The 17,612-nt window shown below is 43.5% G+C and overlaps 1 protein-coding gene across 1 annotated transcript in view; it reads left to right on the top strand.

The window, feature by feature from the left end:
- LOC118420163 overlaps positions 1-15,816 on the top strand; it is a 40,185-nt gene extending 24,369 nt beyond the window's left edge. Inside the window, exons 9-20 of the mRNA XM_035826874.1 lie at positions 3,727-4,018; positions 4,269-4,508; positions 4,697-4,874; positions 6,869-7,174; positions 7,306-7,484; positions 7,605-7,797; positions 8,296-8,442; positions 8,828-9,029; positions 9,399-9,557; positions 9,726-9,821; positions 10,816-11,033; positions 15,799-15,816. Coding sequence (XP_035682767.1) covers positions 3,727-4,018; positions 4,269-4,508; positions 4,697-4,874; positions 6,869-7,174; positions 7,306-7,484; positions 7,605-7,797; positions 8,296-8,442; positions 8,828-9,029; positions 9,399-9,557; positions 9,726-9,821; positions 10,816-11,033; positions 15,799-15,816 — 2,228 coding nt within the window. The remainder of the gene's footprint in view (positions 1-3,726; positions 4,019-4,268; positions 4,509-4,696; positions 4,875-6,868; positions 7,175-7,305; positions 7,485-7,604; positions 7,798-8,295; positions 8,443-8,827; positions 9,030-9,398; positions 9,558-9,725; positions 9,822-10,815; positions 11,034-15,798) is intronic.
- The last annotated feature ends 1,796 nt before the right edge of the window (positions 15,817-17,612 follow it).

Below are 17,612 nucleotides of genomic sequence, written 5' to 3'. Positions count from 1 at the left end.
CCCCTCCCCAATACCACAGAACCAAGACATCTCCTCCGGGGGGAGGGCCTAGGGACCCCCCGCCAGCTAAATATCGACCAGTCCCTAATTGAGACAAACTCAAAGGAAAACAGAAAGACAGCTGTGGATTCCAGTTTCCTGGTTTCAGATTTTATCTGTTCACCATGACGGACACCCTTTCGTGTTGCAATAATCATTTAGGACACATGGGGATAATAGATCCAATGCATCCAATGCCACCCTGCGCGAGACCACCAGTCAACCCTAACTGTCCAACAAGGTGCGCCAGGCCCGTCTACGGCTGTTTGGTCACATTGCCAGGACGGAGCCACCTCTGGAAACAGCTGCCCTTCTGAGGGAACCGATCCCACCCAACTGGTCCCGCCCCAAGGGCCGTCCCAGGCATACCTGGCAAGAACAACTGAAGGACGACCTGAGGGCTGCTGGCCTCGACCTTACCACCGCCTGGGTGCTGGCCCTCAACAGACCTACGTGGAGATCCGTGTGTGCAGGCGCTACGCTCCATCCCGGAGCATACGGACCTGAGTGAGTGAGTGAGTGAGTGAGTGAGTGAGTGAGTGAGAGGGATAATAGATGCCCAACGTTGGGCGGTCTTGGTACACAGAAACTAAGTCTCATCGGCTAACTACTGCAAATGCAGAAACGATCGCGATGGTTTAATGTTCGCGGTTTTCGCGGTGGCAGTGAATGGTGCTACCGCGGACTTAAAACCTAAAACCACCACGAAAAGTCATTTTCCCCACTACCGTGAAATTTAATCCCCGCGAACTTAAATACGTTTACAGGTGGAAGCCGCTTAATTGCACACCCAATTTGCCAGCGAATTTCGTGCAATTATCCGGCGTGTGCGATACGGCCGCGTGGCGCGTTGGTACACCCGATCCCTCGATCTCGGAAGTTAAGCAACGCGCGGTCCCGACAGTGCTTGGATGGGAGACCAACCAAGGACGTCCGGATTGCTGTAGCCTCACGAAGCTTTCCAAGAAATCGTCTTCCAGGAGGGACGTAAAACGGGGGTCCCGTGCTCGAGGAGGTGCCTCGAACACGTTAAACAGTGGATCTTTGGGCCCCCCCGGGATCAAAGTTGTTAATTGGATGCAGTCGCTCTCAGGGTCTAACCTACACGTGGGATCCCCACTCACTCCCGCCATCAGATCTTAGGGAGCAGGCTGCATCAGAGAGTCTCCGCAATTTCTTCTCAGTCACCTCCGTTCTTCCCTTCCTCCTTCCACCTTAATCATGGGGAGGACACCGAAAAGAGTGAAGAAGTGCTCCGGTTGTGGCGAGCCGCTGTCTTGTCACAAGGCGGGCCAATACGGCAAGCACTGCCAGGGGGTTGCCAAGGATCCGCCGGCAGACAAGCAGCCCATCGAGCTCGAGGACCCCAATCCTAAGTCTGCGATGGACGTCCTGGAACAGCGCAAGGCGGAGTTGGAGAAGGCCATCGCAGAAGCGGAGCTTAGAAACGAGGTGGCAGCTCTTGAGAAGAGACTAGGGGCTCTAAAATCAAGCGGTCCAACCCCCCCGTCAGGCGAGGCGAAGCAGACCGGCCCCAAAGTATCCACGTCGGCGGAGGAGGCGGCTACGCTCGGCGCGGCTCTCCACCTGGGCCCCGGCGACCTGACCCTAGACCACCTACGAATGAACAAGGAGCTCGTCACAAAGGTGAACGAGAACTACCCAGACCTCGAGTTCGTCACCCCGGACAGCAAAAAAGCTCCCGCTAAAGGTAAGACAAAGGTTTTGTCTCCCGAGAACTTTGTCTTCAACAGTCAGTCCGCAGAGGCCCCGAAGTATGAAGACCTCTCGGCCGAGGAGTTCCTCAGCGGCAGCATGGGGTTGCTCCTGTCGCCCAACCTCCCGACCTGGGAAGCCAGGGGACGAATGGCCCTTCTTCAGTTCGCCTGCCACCGGCTGGCACGTTATCGCTGGCCGGTCGTCAGGGCCTTTCACCACGCGGCCATCAACCAGGCCCTCCGCGACCCCACGAAGTGGAACAACGACTGGACGGAACTCAAGGACTACTATTTTGACGGCGACCCCGACAACCTCAAGGGCAACAACAACACTACGGGTAAGCCGAGAACAACCGTCAGGACCTGTTACAAGTACAACAAAGGGGAGTGTTCTTCCACCTCGTGCCGTTACGCCCACTTCTGCTCGTACTGCTTGGACACTACGGGACAAAAGTATAAACATGCCAAGTCCACCTGTCGACGACGTGGTGAGAAGACCACGACCAAGAAAGAGGACAGTACTAAAGACTGACTAAATCCCCGTAACACGGACTGCCCTGAGGTATGTGAAAACCTTGACATTGGACCATCTACCGTGAATGACCGCCCGTTCCTTAAGACTTTTAGTCATAGTATTCGTATCGATGCTAGTACTTTCCCCTGCCAAGAGGGGCCCGACTCTGACATCTTTCCATGTCTTAATGTTATTGATTTCCCCTGCCAAGAGGGGCCTCATGTTGATTTAACTAGTGCTCCTCACCAGGAGGATATTTTATCGCACGTCTTTCATCCTGAGAGAAGTTGATCATTTGGACCGCATCACCACGGCGGAGGGACAGAGAGGTGGTATGGGAGGTAGTACAACGCAGTTTATTTACGTGTTACAGTAGTGCTGTAGGTGTTGTGCTCCGGACGTCATATAAATGTCTTCACGAAACATCGTAATGCAATGCACTTGAAATCTAAACTAAAAGTAAGTTACTGTATACGCTATGTAGTTTCCTGATCACGAAACTAAAGCACTACACCGCCAAAGGCGAGTGTTATGTCCGTCTCATACGGTAGGCCCCGAGTCGCTGTGTAGTTTCCAACTGGCTGCCAAGAATATAAAACCACTGCATAAGTATTTCCCCGCGATCCTAATTACTTAGACAATATAGACAGATAGAGAACGTTTGTTATTGAGTATGTCATAGCAAGTTGCCTGCTAAATCGTAATGCTTATCCCTTTATTATACCAGAGAGAGTTTCAAGAATTCCTTACTGGCAAAAAGATGGGATAGTGGGGGTCTTATACCTTTATTATACCAGAGAGAGTTTCAAGAATTACTTACTGGCAAAAAGATGGGATAGTGGGGGTCTTATCCCTTTATTATACCAGAGAGAGTTTCAAGAATTACTTACTGGCAAAAAGATGGGATAGTGGGGGTCTTATCCCTTTATTATACCAGAGAGAGTTTCAAGAATTCCTTACTGGCAAAAAGATGGGATAGTGGGGGTCTTATCCCTTTATTATACCAGAGAGAGTTTCAAGAATAACTTACTGGCAAAAAGATGGGATAGTGGGGGTCTTATCCCTTTATTATACAAGAGAGAGTTTCAAGAATTCCTTACTGGCAAAAAGATGGGATAGTGGGGGTCTTATCCCTTTATTATACCAGAGAGAGTTTCAAGAATACTTACTGGCTGGTAAAAAAAAGGGTTAACACATGAAAAAATACATTAGCACGTTTATTTCAACTAGCACGTTTAAATAAGTAAAAACAAAATCTGTACTAAATAAATGGACTAAATAATCAAGTCTGCTTTAAAGGCGCGTGGAGCTGTTAGGTCTGGCGCAGGGGAGCTATTAGTGCGACCGGGGGCCTTCTCACGCGCGTTTTTTTTTTTTTTTGTGTGTGTGTGTGTGTGTGTGTGTGCGTGTGTACGTGATTGCCAGCTGATTTAGAGAATACCTCTGTCCTGCCAGAAAAATTCATCCTACGTTGGGGAACCCACTACATCACATCTGCCAAGTTCGGAGGACAACTCAAAATTATAAAAACCCGCGAAGCAAGTGAGACAGATTCACAGGAGAGCTTTGCAAAGGCAGCCCAGAAAGACTTCCACAAGCTCTTCAGCACCTACTCCGCACAACAGACCCAGACCAAGTCCAGCAGCTTTTGGCACGACTCAGAGTCAACTGAAGAGAGCAGCAGTTCCAGCAGCCAAGGGAACAGCGAAACGTCTTCAGAAGATTCCCTTAGTGAACAAGCAGCCCTGTGAGTTACTAGTATTCCTGATCTCTGACAAGGAACACAACTTATTCGCAAGAGGATCATAGCCCTTAGAACAAGACGTTATTCATTATCCTTGTCGAAAACAGCGAAGAAAATTTCCCTGGTGATGTAAAGTGCATCTATGTTCTTTGTCACAACCAGTGCTAGAATGGTCTTTCATCAGCGTAATGAACAGGATCGAGATCGCTTTCAATTTTCCACTAACCATATTATCTGTACGTCAATATTTTAGGTCTCAGACCGACTACAGCAATGAGGTCATGGAGGTTCAGGGAGGTGACCAGAAGATCGCTGCGGTCATCACCGAGTTCTACACCACGTCATTCGGGAATTCCCTGAAAGACTGGCTAGAATCTATTGAAGAGTTTCCCAAACCTTTCGAGTTCAGGATGCTTCCGATTACCGACCTGCTGGACATGAACTACGACTCGTTTTTTCCACATGGAGTCGTGGACTTCGGCTGCTTCGGAAGGTGAGTTTGTTAGTAGAAATGTTAGACTTTTTTACAGAAAATTTTTGCATCATTTCATCCGTCTTTCATATAAATTCAAATGCTATAGTGAACTCTAAGTGATACATTTTGCACCCAAAAGATGGAAACCTCTGCTAAAGTACATAGTAAAGACCAGTCTAATTTAACGCCCTTTCCTTGTTGTACAGGAAAACCTTGTCTGAAGACGGAAGTGGTCGCAAGTATTACGTAGAAGACAAGACTGACGGCAACGTAACCACGTCAGAAATCCGCTACTGCGACTTTGAAGAGAAAGATGATCTTACCAGGGCGCTCACCGAGAGACGACTGGCTCTGAAGCGCGCCATTGCCGTGTACCTAGAGGAGGTAGGGCAAGAAAATACAATACTTTTCCTCATAGCCAAATGCAAAGGATACTTGATTGGTCCGAAGCACTGAAGTTAACGCACGGCGAGTAGAAAAAAAGAACATTGTATATTTCTCCGTAAATAGTTTCATCAGGTTGGTAGATCAATCGAACAAAGTCTTCGTCGTTTCACAACCTTCTATTTATTCCTGTAAACGTTTCGGTGACTGTCTGTCACCTTCATCAGTACAAAATGAAACATACTAACGTTAACAGTGCGATATGAACTATACACTTAGTGCAATTCGAACTTGACCTATTGTGACGTATTACTTGACATGGAATGTTCTCGAACGTGATACGTTAATCATCCTTGCCACTTTGTGACGTAGTGGCAAGGATGCGGTCCCAAGCAAGTTTATACCCCCCTTCGTCTCTGTTCATAACTGCTGCAGACTTTCTGATCCAGATGGCTACCTGAACTGAAACTGGAACTGAAACACAGAACAAAACTAGGAGTCGACGACATTATGGAACTACTCACTTTCATTGTTACCACCACATACTTCGTATTCAGAGGTAATATATACCAGCAGAGATTTGGTACAGCTATGGGCAGCCCAGTGTCCCCAGTACTGGCCAACCTGTTCATGGAATGTTTGGAACAACAGGCTATAACTACAGCACCAGTAAACTGCAAACCTAAACTATGGAAACGCTATGTGGATGATGTGATGGAAATAATAAAAAAGGGAGTACAACAGGACCTGACAGTTCATCTCAACACGGTTGACCCCACAGGCAGCATAAAGTTTACGTACGAAGAAGAACAAAACGGTACACTTCCATTTCTGGACACACTGCTAATAAGGAAGGATGATGGTACAGTGAAGTTACTAGTCTACAGAAAGGAAACACACACAGACCAATATCTGAACTTCAAATCACACCACCCGCTCCACCAGAAGCTGGGAGTTATACGCACATTAATGAATAGATGCACGGCGATTGTAACAGAAGAAGAAGACAGACAGCAAGAAACAAAACATATAAAGCAGGCATTGACTAGATGTGGGTACCCTGAGTGGACCTTCAAACGAGTCGCACAACAGACAATGGGGAAAAAGCATAAGCATACAGAGAAAAAGAAACAAGAAGAAAAGTCCAGAGGCATGGTGACACTCCCATACATAAAAGGAGTTACAGAGCCACTAGAGAGGATATTCCGACGACACAAGATCACTACAGCAGTAAAACCCAAAACCACCCTGAGAAGACTTTTAGTCCATCCCAAAGACAAATTAGAAGACGCTGTAAAAACAGATTGTGTGTATAAAATACCATGTAAAAGTTGTAGTAAAGTTTATATCGGAGAGACTGGAGGAACATTTGGCACTAGATTAGAAGAACACAGAAAGGAGGCTACACATGCTGAAGGAAGAAAGTACACAAGAGCGCAGAAGAAGGTAGCAGAGAAAGAAGAACACAATTCAGCGGTGACAGACCACATTGCAAGAAATAACTGTGTAATAGATTAGGAGGGGGCAAAGGTTATTGACAGAGAGGACAACAAATACACACGTTGGGTCACCAGTAAACTGCAAACTGAGGCCATCTGGATCAGAAAGTCCGCAGCAGTTATGAACAGAGACGAAGGGGGTATAAACTTAGCCATGTTTGGGACCGCATCCTTGCCACTACGTCACAAAGTGGCAAGGATGATTAACGTATCACGTTCGAGAACATTCCATGCCAAGTAATTACGTCACAATAGGTCAAGTTCGAATTGCACTAAGTGTATAGTTCATATCGCACTGTTAACGTTAGTATGTTTTATTTTGTACTGATGAAGGTGACAGTCACCAAAACGTTTACAGGAATAAATAGAAGGTTGTGAAACGACGAAGACTTTGTTCGATTGTATATTTCTGTACAATAATTTTCATTTTCATTTTCATTTTGTGATTATCTTGTACAGAAATGTCATCAATAACTTCACTTGATCTTATCTCAGGGTCCCTTTCTGACCTCCGACTTCCAAATCCCGGCCGGAAAGCCCGGATGTGAGACTGCTGAGTTGGCTATTCTTGAGGAGTCTACTGCTGGAGCACCCAGCTGGCAGGAGATGATGAGCGGACAAGAGTTCAAAGTCGTTTTCAACATGCCGTATAATATTCCACATTTCCTGATAGCCAGAGCCGTTCTTAATTTAAAATATAGGTCTAAATCTCATAGCTGGCTGACCATCAGGCCTGGATATACCCCGAACGAGTTTGATGCACACAAGAATGGCGATAGTGGTGACATCACTCAACATAAGGTATACTCACATTTTTAGTTGTACAGAAGTCCTTGCAATTGTCGTAAAGCGATGATGTTTCTTCTCCAGCATGATTTGATGTTTTTTCTCTGCCTTTTAATTCTTTTTTTCACGATGTTTTGGACACCTAGGTTAGTGTCGGGGGTCTGGTTATGACGTACGACGAGAACACGGGTACCTTTACCGTGACACAAGACGACTTCGATGCGTCATCAGCGGTCATCCAGAACCTGCCTGCCTGGGTCAACGGCATGGTGGTGGCCAGAGCTGAGTACAAGTCACTACTGGAACAGCTAAGCCACCAGCAAAGGTAAACAAAAACAGTTACAGCCATCAAAGGCAGAATTTATTAAAAAAAGATGATATCTGAAAATGCACTTCTATATACCATTCAAATCCTTCGTACTTTGAATAATTACTTTTTTTTCAGTTCCACTGGACAGATGCCCTGCAACCTGCAATGGTCCAACGCACTTCGCATCGACCCAACTGACGGAGGAAAGTGCATCCACTTCACGGCAGCATCAAGGGGCAACATTTATGTGGTGTTCTCCGGCGTTCCTGAAGACCATGAAACCTGGGTCACAGTAGAAATTTCTACAAGTGGGGTAGCAGTGTATAAGGTACTTAAAAGAAGACATTTTTTTCTTTCTTTCTTTCTTTCTTTCTTTCTTTCTTTCTTTCTTTCTTTCTTTCTTTCTTTCTTTCTTTCTTTCTTTCTTTCTTTCTTTCTTTCTTTCTTTCTTTCTTTCTTGCTTTCTTGCTTTCTTTCTTTTTTGCTTTCCTTCTTTCTTTCTTTCTTTCTTTCTTTCTTTCTTCCTCTCTTTCTTCCTTTCTTTCTTTCTTTCTTTCTTAAAGTTTGTTTCTTTCTTTCTTTCATTCTTTCCTTCCTTCTTTCTTACTTTCTGTGGTGTTCCAAAGTTTAACCTGTGTGCCAACTTTTAACTCCTTCGATAAAATTGAACCTCTTATAAAATCACATTAATTCTCCTTCATACCTGAACAGATATGACAACTGGTAATAGTCAACTAACACGAATAACACCATAATTACTCTACTATGGATTTTAATTTTTCCTGCGGACTATCGTTTATTATTATATTAATGGGTTCATGTACAGGCTTTGCGCTTGGCGGTTACGCAGCTTGGCAAAGGATCCAAAGGCCTGGGATCGGACATGCTCTACCAGTCGTACTTTGTCTGCGTTGAGGAGGATTTGGAAGAGTCCACAACAACGGTACAATACGGGAAGACGCCAGATAATGAGGTACATGATGTATCTTGTATTTATAAAAACTTAAGCATCGATAGTTCGTTTGTCCACCAAACTAAATGGCAACTAGGTGGAGGAAGTTAGGCGTTACATTTTGGCAAGTTTTCACCAAATTAAAATGTGAAACAGGTTGAAACAGATAGTGAAAAAGTACCCTCAAACGGATCTTTTGAGTTTGCTTCTCTTAGATTCTGAAAGTTCATCCCAAACATTTGATTAGATATCCAGGAAAACCCAAACGGAAGATATCAACTCTTCAATGACATCCAAGTAACTGTATATTTTGAAATAAGGACATACACTACAAGTATACCATCAACTACCTTTTGTCAGTTACTGTTCGCAGTTATCTTTATAATTTTATACGTACGTCCAACAGGACCGCGGCCATGTCTGGCTGGACTACCAGTTCCACGATATTCTGTCTCTGCACTTCTACGCGTTCGGCAGCGGCGAGCACGCCGTGAAGATGATGGGAGTGTCTCAGACATTCAAACCCACGGACCTGAACATCGTCTGCCGCGCCGGAACAGTCAAAGAGGGTGACAGATGTGTACAAGTCTGCCACGACGAATGTGTCGGTAAGCAGAAACTGGGCCAAAATGATGATTCTCTTGTGTTCCTTTGTTTTGAGGTTACCAACTATAACTAATTGAAGATTCTGTAGCCTAAAGGCTGAATGTGAGGATTGCGCCACTGACACTGGGAAGGACACCTACCCTTTTCGATAACGATGTTTGGTTCTTAAAGCAACTTGTAGAATGGTTTATTATCCCACTTAGAATATCAAAAAATTAATACCACAAAATAAAATCAGTGTTGCAATCCGAGGGCTGAATAGCAAAGCTTAACAATCTTAATGTGTACAATATTGTTATAGAAATACAATAAACAAGCGCACAGGATATGAGATCTTCTAATTTTTGCTTTCTTATGTTTCAATTTACTAGGCTGTAGAACGACCGGATCTGACAGCCCACGTGACTGCATCACGTGCCTGAACTTGAGGGTCCCCTACCCGTACCTCGCTGGCTCCGTCGGGGATTTCGAGTGTGTGTCAGCCTGCCCAGTAAACATGGTCCAAGCTTCTGGGTTAAACGACTGTCAATGTAAGTTATCTTCTTTTCCATCTTTGCTACCCTTACATGACACCATTAGGGTCATACTAGTAAGGGATGTAAAAGTCAAAAGCAATATTATTTTATGTCCATGTTTGGGAGTAAAAGCATGTGTAAAGTCCATGCTCATCAGTACCCTTAATATGTTATCTCTATTAGGTATAAAGCGGATGGAGGAACCCGCTGATGACGGCACGGTGACGTGTGTGACGTCATGTCCTCTCACCCACTTTGACGACAACGGCGTGTGCAAAAGTAGGCTTTACTTTAAATTTACATTCAGACAATGCTCATGTAACCACACAAATAGACACATCAAAAGGTTACTCTCCTTAGGATTGAATAAAATGAAATTTCTATACCAGAAAGTCACATAAATCTTGTTCATAACAACTTAAACAAAGCAGGGTGCTTTACTAGTCCGACAAATGATGATGGCTGTTTCTTCGTATCCGAAGATCAATGGTAGGCAGACAAGGTTGATTAGACGACCAGTCTGCCTGGCCTGCACGTGACTTTTTAAGGTGAAGGAGAGGTGTGCACTTCCTTCTCCACCCTCTCGTCTACTGGCGCACTAAGTCCTATAGGGACAGAACTGTTTTGCCACGTAAGACGGCCCTAGCAGATGCAGGTTTATTATTTGGAGTTTCCATCTCCTAGGACTTCCGACCAAGGATGCAAGGGGTTCCTCCTACCCCTGACTCGTGTGTCATGGCGGGTGCGTCATGCCCGAACATGCCCCTATGGCCTGTCATCACAACAAAGACCTGTCACTGCCACTAGCCGCAGCTATGTACTTATTTACACCTGAGTTAGGTAAGGAAAGTCGTGTAAAGTGCCTTTCCCAAGGGCACAAGATCGGTGACACGGCAAGCGGATTTGAACCCGGGACCTCTCGGGCCTGAGACCAACGCGCTCCCGATCGTGCCACGCGGTCCCACTTCTCCGACAAATGCTCGCTGTATAAAAGAAACCACACCTTTGACCCTAGATTTCTTTCTGTATCTATCCATAACATCAGGCAGCTTCAATCTGTCCTAATGCGCTGATTTTACTCCAGAGCGGAACAAATGCTTCATAAAAGTAGAACTTTAAAGCTTAGACCCTATCCGTTCCTTCTACCTCCCCCCCCCCAAAAAAAAAAGAATCTTAGGATTTTAGGTGGCACTACACTCGTTCCCACCTTGAGCTTTACACTTCGCAACGCAAATGTGACGTCTGCCCATAAAACTTTTTTTTTATAATCCAGGGTGCAGCAGTCTTTGTACCGACGTGAGTGGAGACGGCCAGGCGGTGTGCACGGGGCCTGCTGCCGAACAGTGCACGGTGTGTGTCTACACGGCAGCAGACGGGAGCTGCTTGGAAGGATGTAGCCCTGGACAGAAGGCCGTAACCGGATCTACAACCGGATCAACTACAACTAGTGGTGAGTACACCTTACTGGTGATAAAAGGCGGCTGTACAGGGGTACACGCATTAGCTTTAATGTTGTTGTTTTTCTAACGAGATTGTTCAAAGCAAGGTCACGTGACCACTACAAGGCAATAAACTAAGAAGTTGGAAACTGTGCACGGAGATAGCGGTGGACATTTGTTTTTAAGGCTAATAGGTTGTAGACATGAGGAAAAAGACGCCGTTAAGAGAGTTCCATAATTTTGCTGTCCGGGGAAAAAAAACTGTTGCCGTAGAAGGAATATGAAACCGGCAATTGAACTGTTAAGCGATGTGAGGTTGAGAGAACCTGGTGCTGCGCTGAATGTCTCTAACCAAAGGGACAAGTAGTATGAGATCATTATCAATACCCCTGGACGTACATACCGGTAAAAAAGAGACATAGATGCAACGTTTCACCTGTGAAAGAGAATGGCAAGAGATGCTAACTGTTTGGCTCAGAGCTCAGGGGGCTTGGATTCAAGTCCCTTCACATGCTTTAACGATGTGCCCTTTATTTGGGGAAGGCACTTAACACCTAACACCTTAACACCTAACCTCTGCTTGGAGAGTAGATTTTCCTTTCTTCGCTCAGACGGTTAGGGCCGTCACTGTGAAACTACGTTAACCATTTTCAGACCGGGCTTTTTTTGGTCATCTCTGGAGGCTCTTTTGAGGTCCACTCCATCTGACTCTTGTAACTCATAAACGACAGATCATATCAGACATAATACCTAAATGTTATAAAATTTTGACGCTATTAAAACGTAATATGACGTAAATATGGCGTCATAAATTTGACTGTATTGGCTGGAACCGTACAAAAAGGGGCATTCCCAATTTCAAAGTAACCTACAAAAACAGAAAGTGCATATAACAGAATTATAATGTTTGTTACAACTTGTGTTGCCAATAGCATTATCAATGACGTCAAAATAGCATCATAAAAAGATACCATTCATAATTGAGATACCATTTGAAAGATTAGCATAATTTATTCAATATTTATTACAAAAATATTCTAAATATCATAATATTTTATTTTTGTAAGAAAATAGCACTAATGTAGCAAATAAACGTGAAAAAATGCACTGTTAAAACTGAAGTTAGCGATTTCCGTCAAAAATGCCTGTCGATAAATGGTTTCCATGAATACACGAAAAAATTGATAATTTTTTACACTTCGTGAAATTGTTGTGAACTAAATTTTAGAGAAAAAAAACTTAATAAGTTTGGTTGCCCTAGCGTAAGCCGTTCTGACTTTATGCGATCGCGAGATGAAAGTTGGCGCAGGCCTCAAAAGGACCCTTCCCCGTCTGAATAGGGTTAAACGGAGGCTCCGTGGTCGAGTTAAACGAACCAGACCAATGGAAAATGTTAGGGGTCCTTCGAGGTGTGAATGTATCAAATATATCCGTCCAAACACGGCAGGTTTGTTTGTAGCGTGTACTCTTGTGTGTTACGGCATGGGTCAGTTACCGTATATACAAAACAAACAACCTTTGGCTAACATTCCTTTTTATCTTCGCCAAGAAGATAATGTTTTTGCCGACTTGGGTCTGTATGTAGGTCAACAGGATATAAGTCAAGAAATTGGGGTCGGAACTTTTTGAATTTTTGCAGGTGTGTAGCGGTTGTCGATAGGCATGCCTAGTTCTAAAATGGGTTACCTGGCGTTTTTCTACGGTACGGTAGCGAGCTTGGTACTTTTTTTTGTGTTTTTTCGGGAAGCATAAGTCAAAATGCAGCTGGGCGATTTTCACGATATTTGGCAGGTGTGTAGCGGTTGTAGAAAGGATTGTCATGTGCGAGAATGGTTTAGCTACCTTTTACCTATGGTGCTGTAGCTGGCTTTGTATGTAAGTGCGTTTGTCTGTATGCAAGATAACTAGAGATGTTCTTGATGGATGCTAATGATATTTGGTTGATAGGTAGGGGACACAAAAAGGAAGATCAAGTTTGATAATGGGCGTCCTGGCGACTTGTTTTGGTACTGCAAGTGAGCATCAAAGTTTGCGCCTAAATTTTCCAGAAGTGCCAGGTTCATGATTTTTAAATGGTGGATAGCTGTTGGGACTAGGAGTAAATGGTGTAATTTGGGGCCTCCTAGCAGCTTGCAGTGGGTCTTATAGTTCGTAACTTTTTAGATGGATAACTCCTGAGGGGGTTGATGGATATTCTTTGTTTTTGGTAGGTAGGTACTTGGGGTGATTATCAACATCTATGTGGACTCTATGCTGAAGACCTCAGGCTGGCTGACTGTAAGGGACAGAATTCAACAGAAAAGCCTTGCCACTTTCGAAAGAATAATACTCACCAAACAACCAAAAGCTCTGCACGACAAAATCACCTTTCAGTCTCAGATTCACAACTACCGAACACGCTCAATGAACACGATCAGATTACCGAAACCAAAATCCAACTCTCAGAAAAGACGCTTCCTGTACAGAATGTCACAGTTATGGAACAGCAATTAGCAAGTATTGGACTGCAAAATTGGACTGTAAATATCGACTGAGAAATTGTGTAACAACTGCTATGTATATTACTTTGTATGTTTTTAACTGTATGTAATGTGTAAATATGTATGTGACCATGACCACAGGAAGAATAGCTTCTGAGGAGGCTAAATGTGGATCATAATAAACTCAAACATAATGAGATGCAAATTATGTAAATCACTATCTATTCAATATAATTACTTAGGGAAAGTTAATGAATTGCGATATACTGCAGAAGCCTATAGGGCTGGTACATACATGTGTGTTACAGCTGGTGTCTTTAGATGTAGGTCAATAGGTCGCCTACAAGGGTGTATTGCATTGAACAGTTTTACATAAACAAACAGATGTCACCTCCAGGGATATAGGTACGCCCAATTAAAAGTAAGAGAAATCATTACGAACTGGGTCAATTCAGAACCGGGAAATGGAACCCCGCTGTTTCTGCGGTGCTCCCTGGTGTGCTGAGCGGATTAGTGCCATTAGCACCTCGGCGCGAGCAAACGGTCGCCTTGGGTAGTTTGACTGCTGAACGATGGTATTAGTGCATTTTAATTTTGTATCGCTAGGTGGTGTGTTCACCATCTTACTGTTTCAGAGCAGCCGTATCTGTACAACCGGTACCACTAGTAGCGCAACACGTGTGCACGGAGTGGCGAATTTGCGTTCTCCGTCTGCACTGGGATATCACATCAGCGGTTTCAAATAGCAACGACCGTTTGATCTGAATAATTTAACTGCAAATGCTAAACTACGAATTGTTATCATAGGATTGCCAACGATATACGGGATTTTCTATTACTGCATTTCAAGACAGAACTTCCCACTCACATTATGTTGACGACGCAAATGGATTGAGCCAAATGCCTTCTGAAAAAATATTTTTTGGCTATTTCTGGGTATTTGTACTGCATTATTCTTTTGGCCACATTCAGGCAGAATTTGAAGTGGCTTGCCGTTTTGGTTCTCCATCGAATGAGATCAGAATATATATTCCGAATAATGTTCATTCGGCACGGCCCCATGAATGAGCAGAAATATCTGGCACGCAGTGAGAATGTCTAGAATGTGCTACGAATACCCAGGTACATACAAAGAATAGTCATTCTGATCGCCATTTCGGCTGATTCTGCTTCTCGTGTGAAAGTGAATTATGGTGAGCTGTGGACCTACCCGTATAAGTATATCGTACGAGTATTTCTTTTGCGTTCCGAATCCTTTCGTCATTAGCCTGAATACCATCCCCCGCAGTGACTGCTGGCTCAATCCTGGCTGATACGAAATACGGATCAGGGTTCGTAATACTTTTTGAAACCATAGAATACGATCCTTATGGCAGAAGTTTTATTATAGTGCTTTTTCTTTCTAAAACCTCGGGTATTTTCTCATTTGCTTCTGCCTAGGTTAACGAAATAAACATTGAACGAACAAATTATGGTCGGTGCGGCGCTATCTGGCTATTGGGTAACCGGGTATTTCGAACCCTGCAGGATACCAGCCGAATGTTGGTCCTATACGTTTGTTTGTTATTATCATGTACTTGCAATTAGTCTTCGACTATGGACTTCCAAATAAACACTCTTTATCAGTAGTCGTAGTAACGGAATTTAGCAGGCCATGGCCCATGCCAGCATGCCAGTTGTGGTCGGGTTATTATCTAAATTCATTCGACTTCTAGCACTGAGTGCTGTCTTTTTATTTTTGGGAGCACTGACTGGCGATTTTAAACATTAATCAACTTCCAATGCGGGGAGAGGGACATTCTGTGGCCGAGCACTGCTGGAATTATCAGTGAAGGAGGCAACATTTGACTCTGACATGTCGGAAGGACAGTGATGACGAAGTGACCAAAAAATTGACCACAAGCCTTACCCACATTATACCTAGCTTTGCCATTGTTTTGTATGAGCAACAATTATCAGACGTCAAGTATCACACATCTGGTGTAAAGTTAGGTAATACACTAAACTGTGCCTGGCCTGGCCCTGGGAGGAGTGGCTCTGGCAATATGGTTTCGCGACTTAAGTATTTGTTGTTGACGATATAGATCACCAGTGAGAATGAGGTAACGATCCTTCACCCCTCCAACATCTGATTTCCCTGTCTGGTATGAACTTATATTCAACTTTAATACAGTTGATAAAACTCCAACACAACATCATTACAAACGCATCTTTTATTGAAAAGGAACGAGCATGGTTTATTTTTTGCGCTTACAACATGCTATTTTCAACAAAATGTCTACACAACAAGTCTACATAGTGTTTAACACAATGAAAAATTTAAATTTTGAACCTCAGACGTCCCGTATTGAGTAGACAGGCGGATACCTGTTCCCCAGGAACATGTACTGAAGCCAAAATCTTGCCTAATCTTCCCTAACGGTCTGATTTTAAATTTTGAACCTCAGACGTCCCGTATTGAGTAGACAGGCGGATACCTGTTCCCCAGGAACATGTACTGAAGCCAAAATCTTGCCTAATCTTCCCTAACGGTCTGATTTTAAATTTTGAACCTCAGACGTCCCGTATTGAGTAGACAGGCGGATACCTGTTCCCCAGGAACATGTACTGAAGCCAAAATCTTGCCTAATCTTCCCCAACGGTCTGATTTTAAAATTCTAACCTCAGACGTATCTTCTTATCATGCCTATCGTCTAAGCTTGCGATGTGGCGCTTACGATAGACGCTTATAAGGCGCTATCTTATACATATGTGGTAGACGTCTTTTCGTTACTTTAACGCACGTTTTGTGATACGATATTCAGACATAGAATGTACATGCCAGAACGATACCATTTAAAAACATCGTGTGAATTGCGATATCGTATACCTGATGACGATAGTTTAAGGTACGTCTTATAACGATAACTTAGCAACGTGCATATTGCTGCGTATATCGATATTTTTGGTCCGAGACGATATCGTAAACGTAAAATTACGTATATCGTAGACGTATTTACGCTACTTTAAGGTACGTTTTTAGATACGATATTTTGACACGGAAATGATGCCATAATATGTGCTTAATTCACGTCACCTGTGACACAAAGTACGTGACGTGTTTTACAGATGTCACACGTCAGGTCCCACATAACAAAACATGTTTTTAGCGTGTGAAGCCTGCCTTTCTGTTGGGGTTGTCCCCATGGTTACGGTTATGGTTAAGTGACCCGAGACCGGGAGAGCTGAGATCTGATCTAATTATGGACCCACGTGTATGTAGCCTTCAAGCATAACGTGCATGTGCGTGATACTGAATCTGCCACGTGGAAAACCTTACCTTGGAGGCGGGCTCTTCTACGGGCGTGCTGTTGTATTGTTGCTACTGTGAACAGTTGCGACTGATATAGTTTCCCTTTCCGTCAACATTGATAGTATCAGGGAAAACTGAAACCATCACAACATGCTAAAGATATATGAATCATTAACGTCATTATTAGAAATTAATCCCCGTAATGAAGTCTGCTATGGGGCAATAAAAATCGTACGACGATGGAGAAACTTTGAATATGTTCAAATTCCATTTAAGCTCTATTTTCGTTATAGGAGGCTCCCCGATTTATTGTGATTTAACTACGGTTGACGCAGGTATGCTCTTATGACCTCATTGTACGACGGACTGCGACCTTTGTGACCACGGCTTTTTAAGAACTTTATTGCACGACAAGTGTACATGATACAATGCATGGCAAACAACTACTAGTATTACACAAGTACAACAGGGACGTATAGGATAACGCTTAACAACCTAGTTAACATAACAATAAGGGCTAACATAATATACGGATTATCTATAGGTATGAATAAGTCAACATATTGGGTCTAGTATGTCATTTACACTATTGGTTGTAAGATATAAGCATTTGTGAATATATTAGCCTACTTGAACACAGTGAAGGTTGTATGTGTTCAAGTATATATATATATATATATATACTTGAACACAGTGAAGGTTGTATATATATATATATATATATATATATATATATATATATATATATACAACCTTCACTTGAAGGTTACTTGAACACAGAGAAGGTTGTATATATATATATATATATATATATATATATGTATATATATATATATATATACAACCTTGTCTGTGTACA

Source organism: Branchiostoma floridae, chromosome 7 (assembly GCF_000003815.2).
Source record: "Branchiostoma floridae strain S238N-H82 chromosome 7, Bfl_VNyyK, whole genome shotgun sequence".
Classification (NCBI taxonomy): domain Eukaryota; kingdom Metazoa; phylum Chordata; class Leptocardii; order Amphioxiformes; family Branchiostomatidae; genus Branchiostoma; species Branchiostoma floridae.
This window is presented reverse-complemented; position numbering and strand designations above follow the sequence as displayed.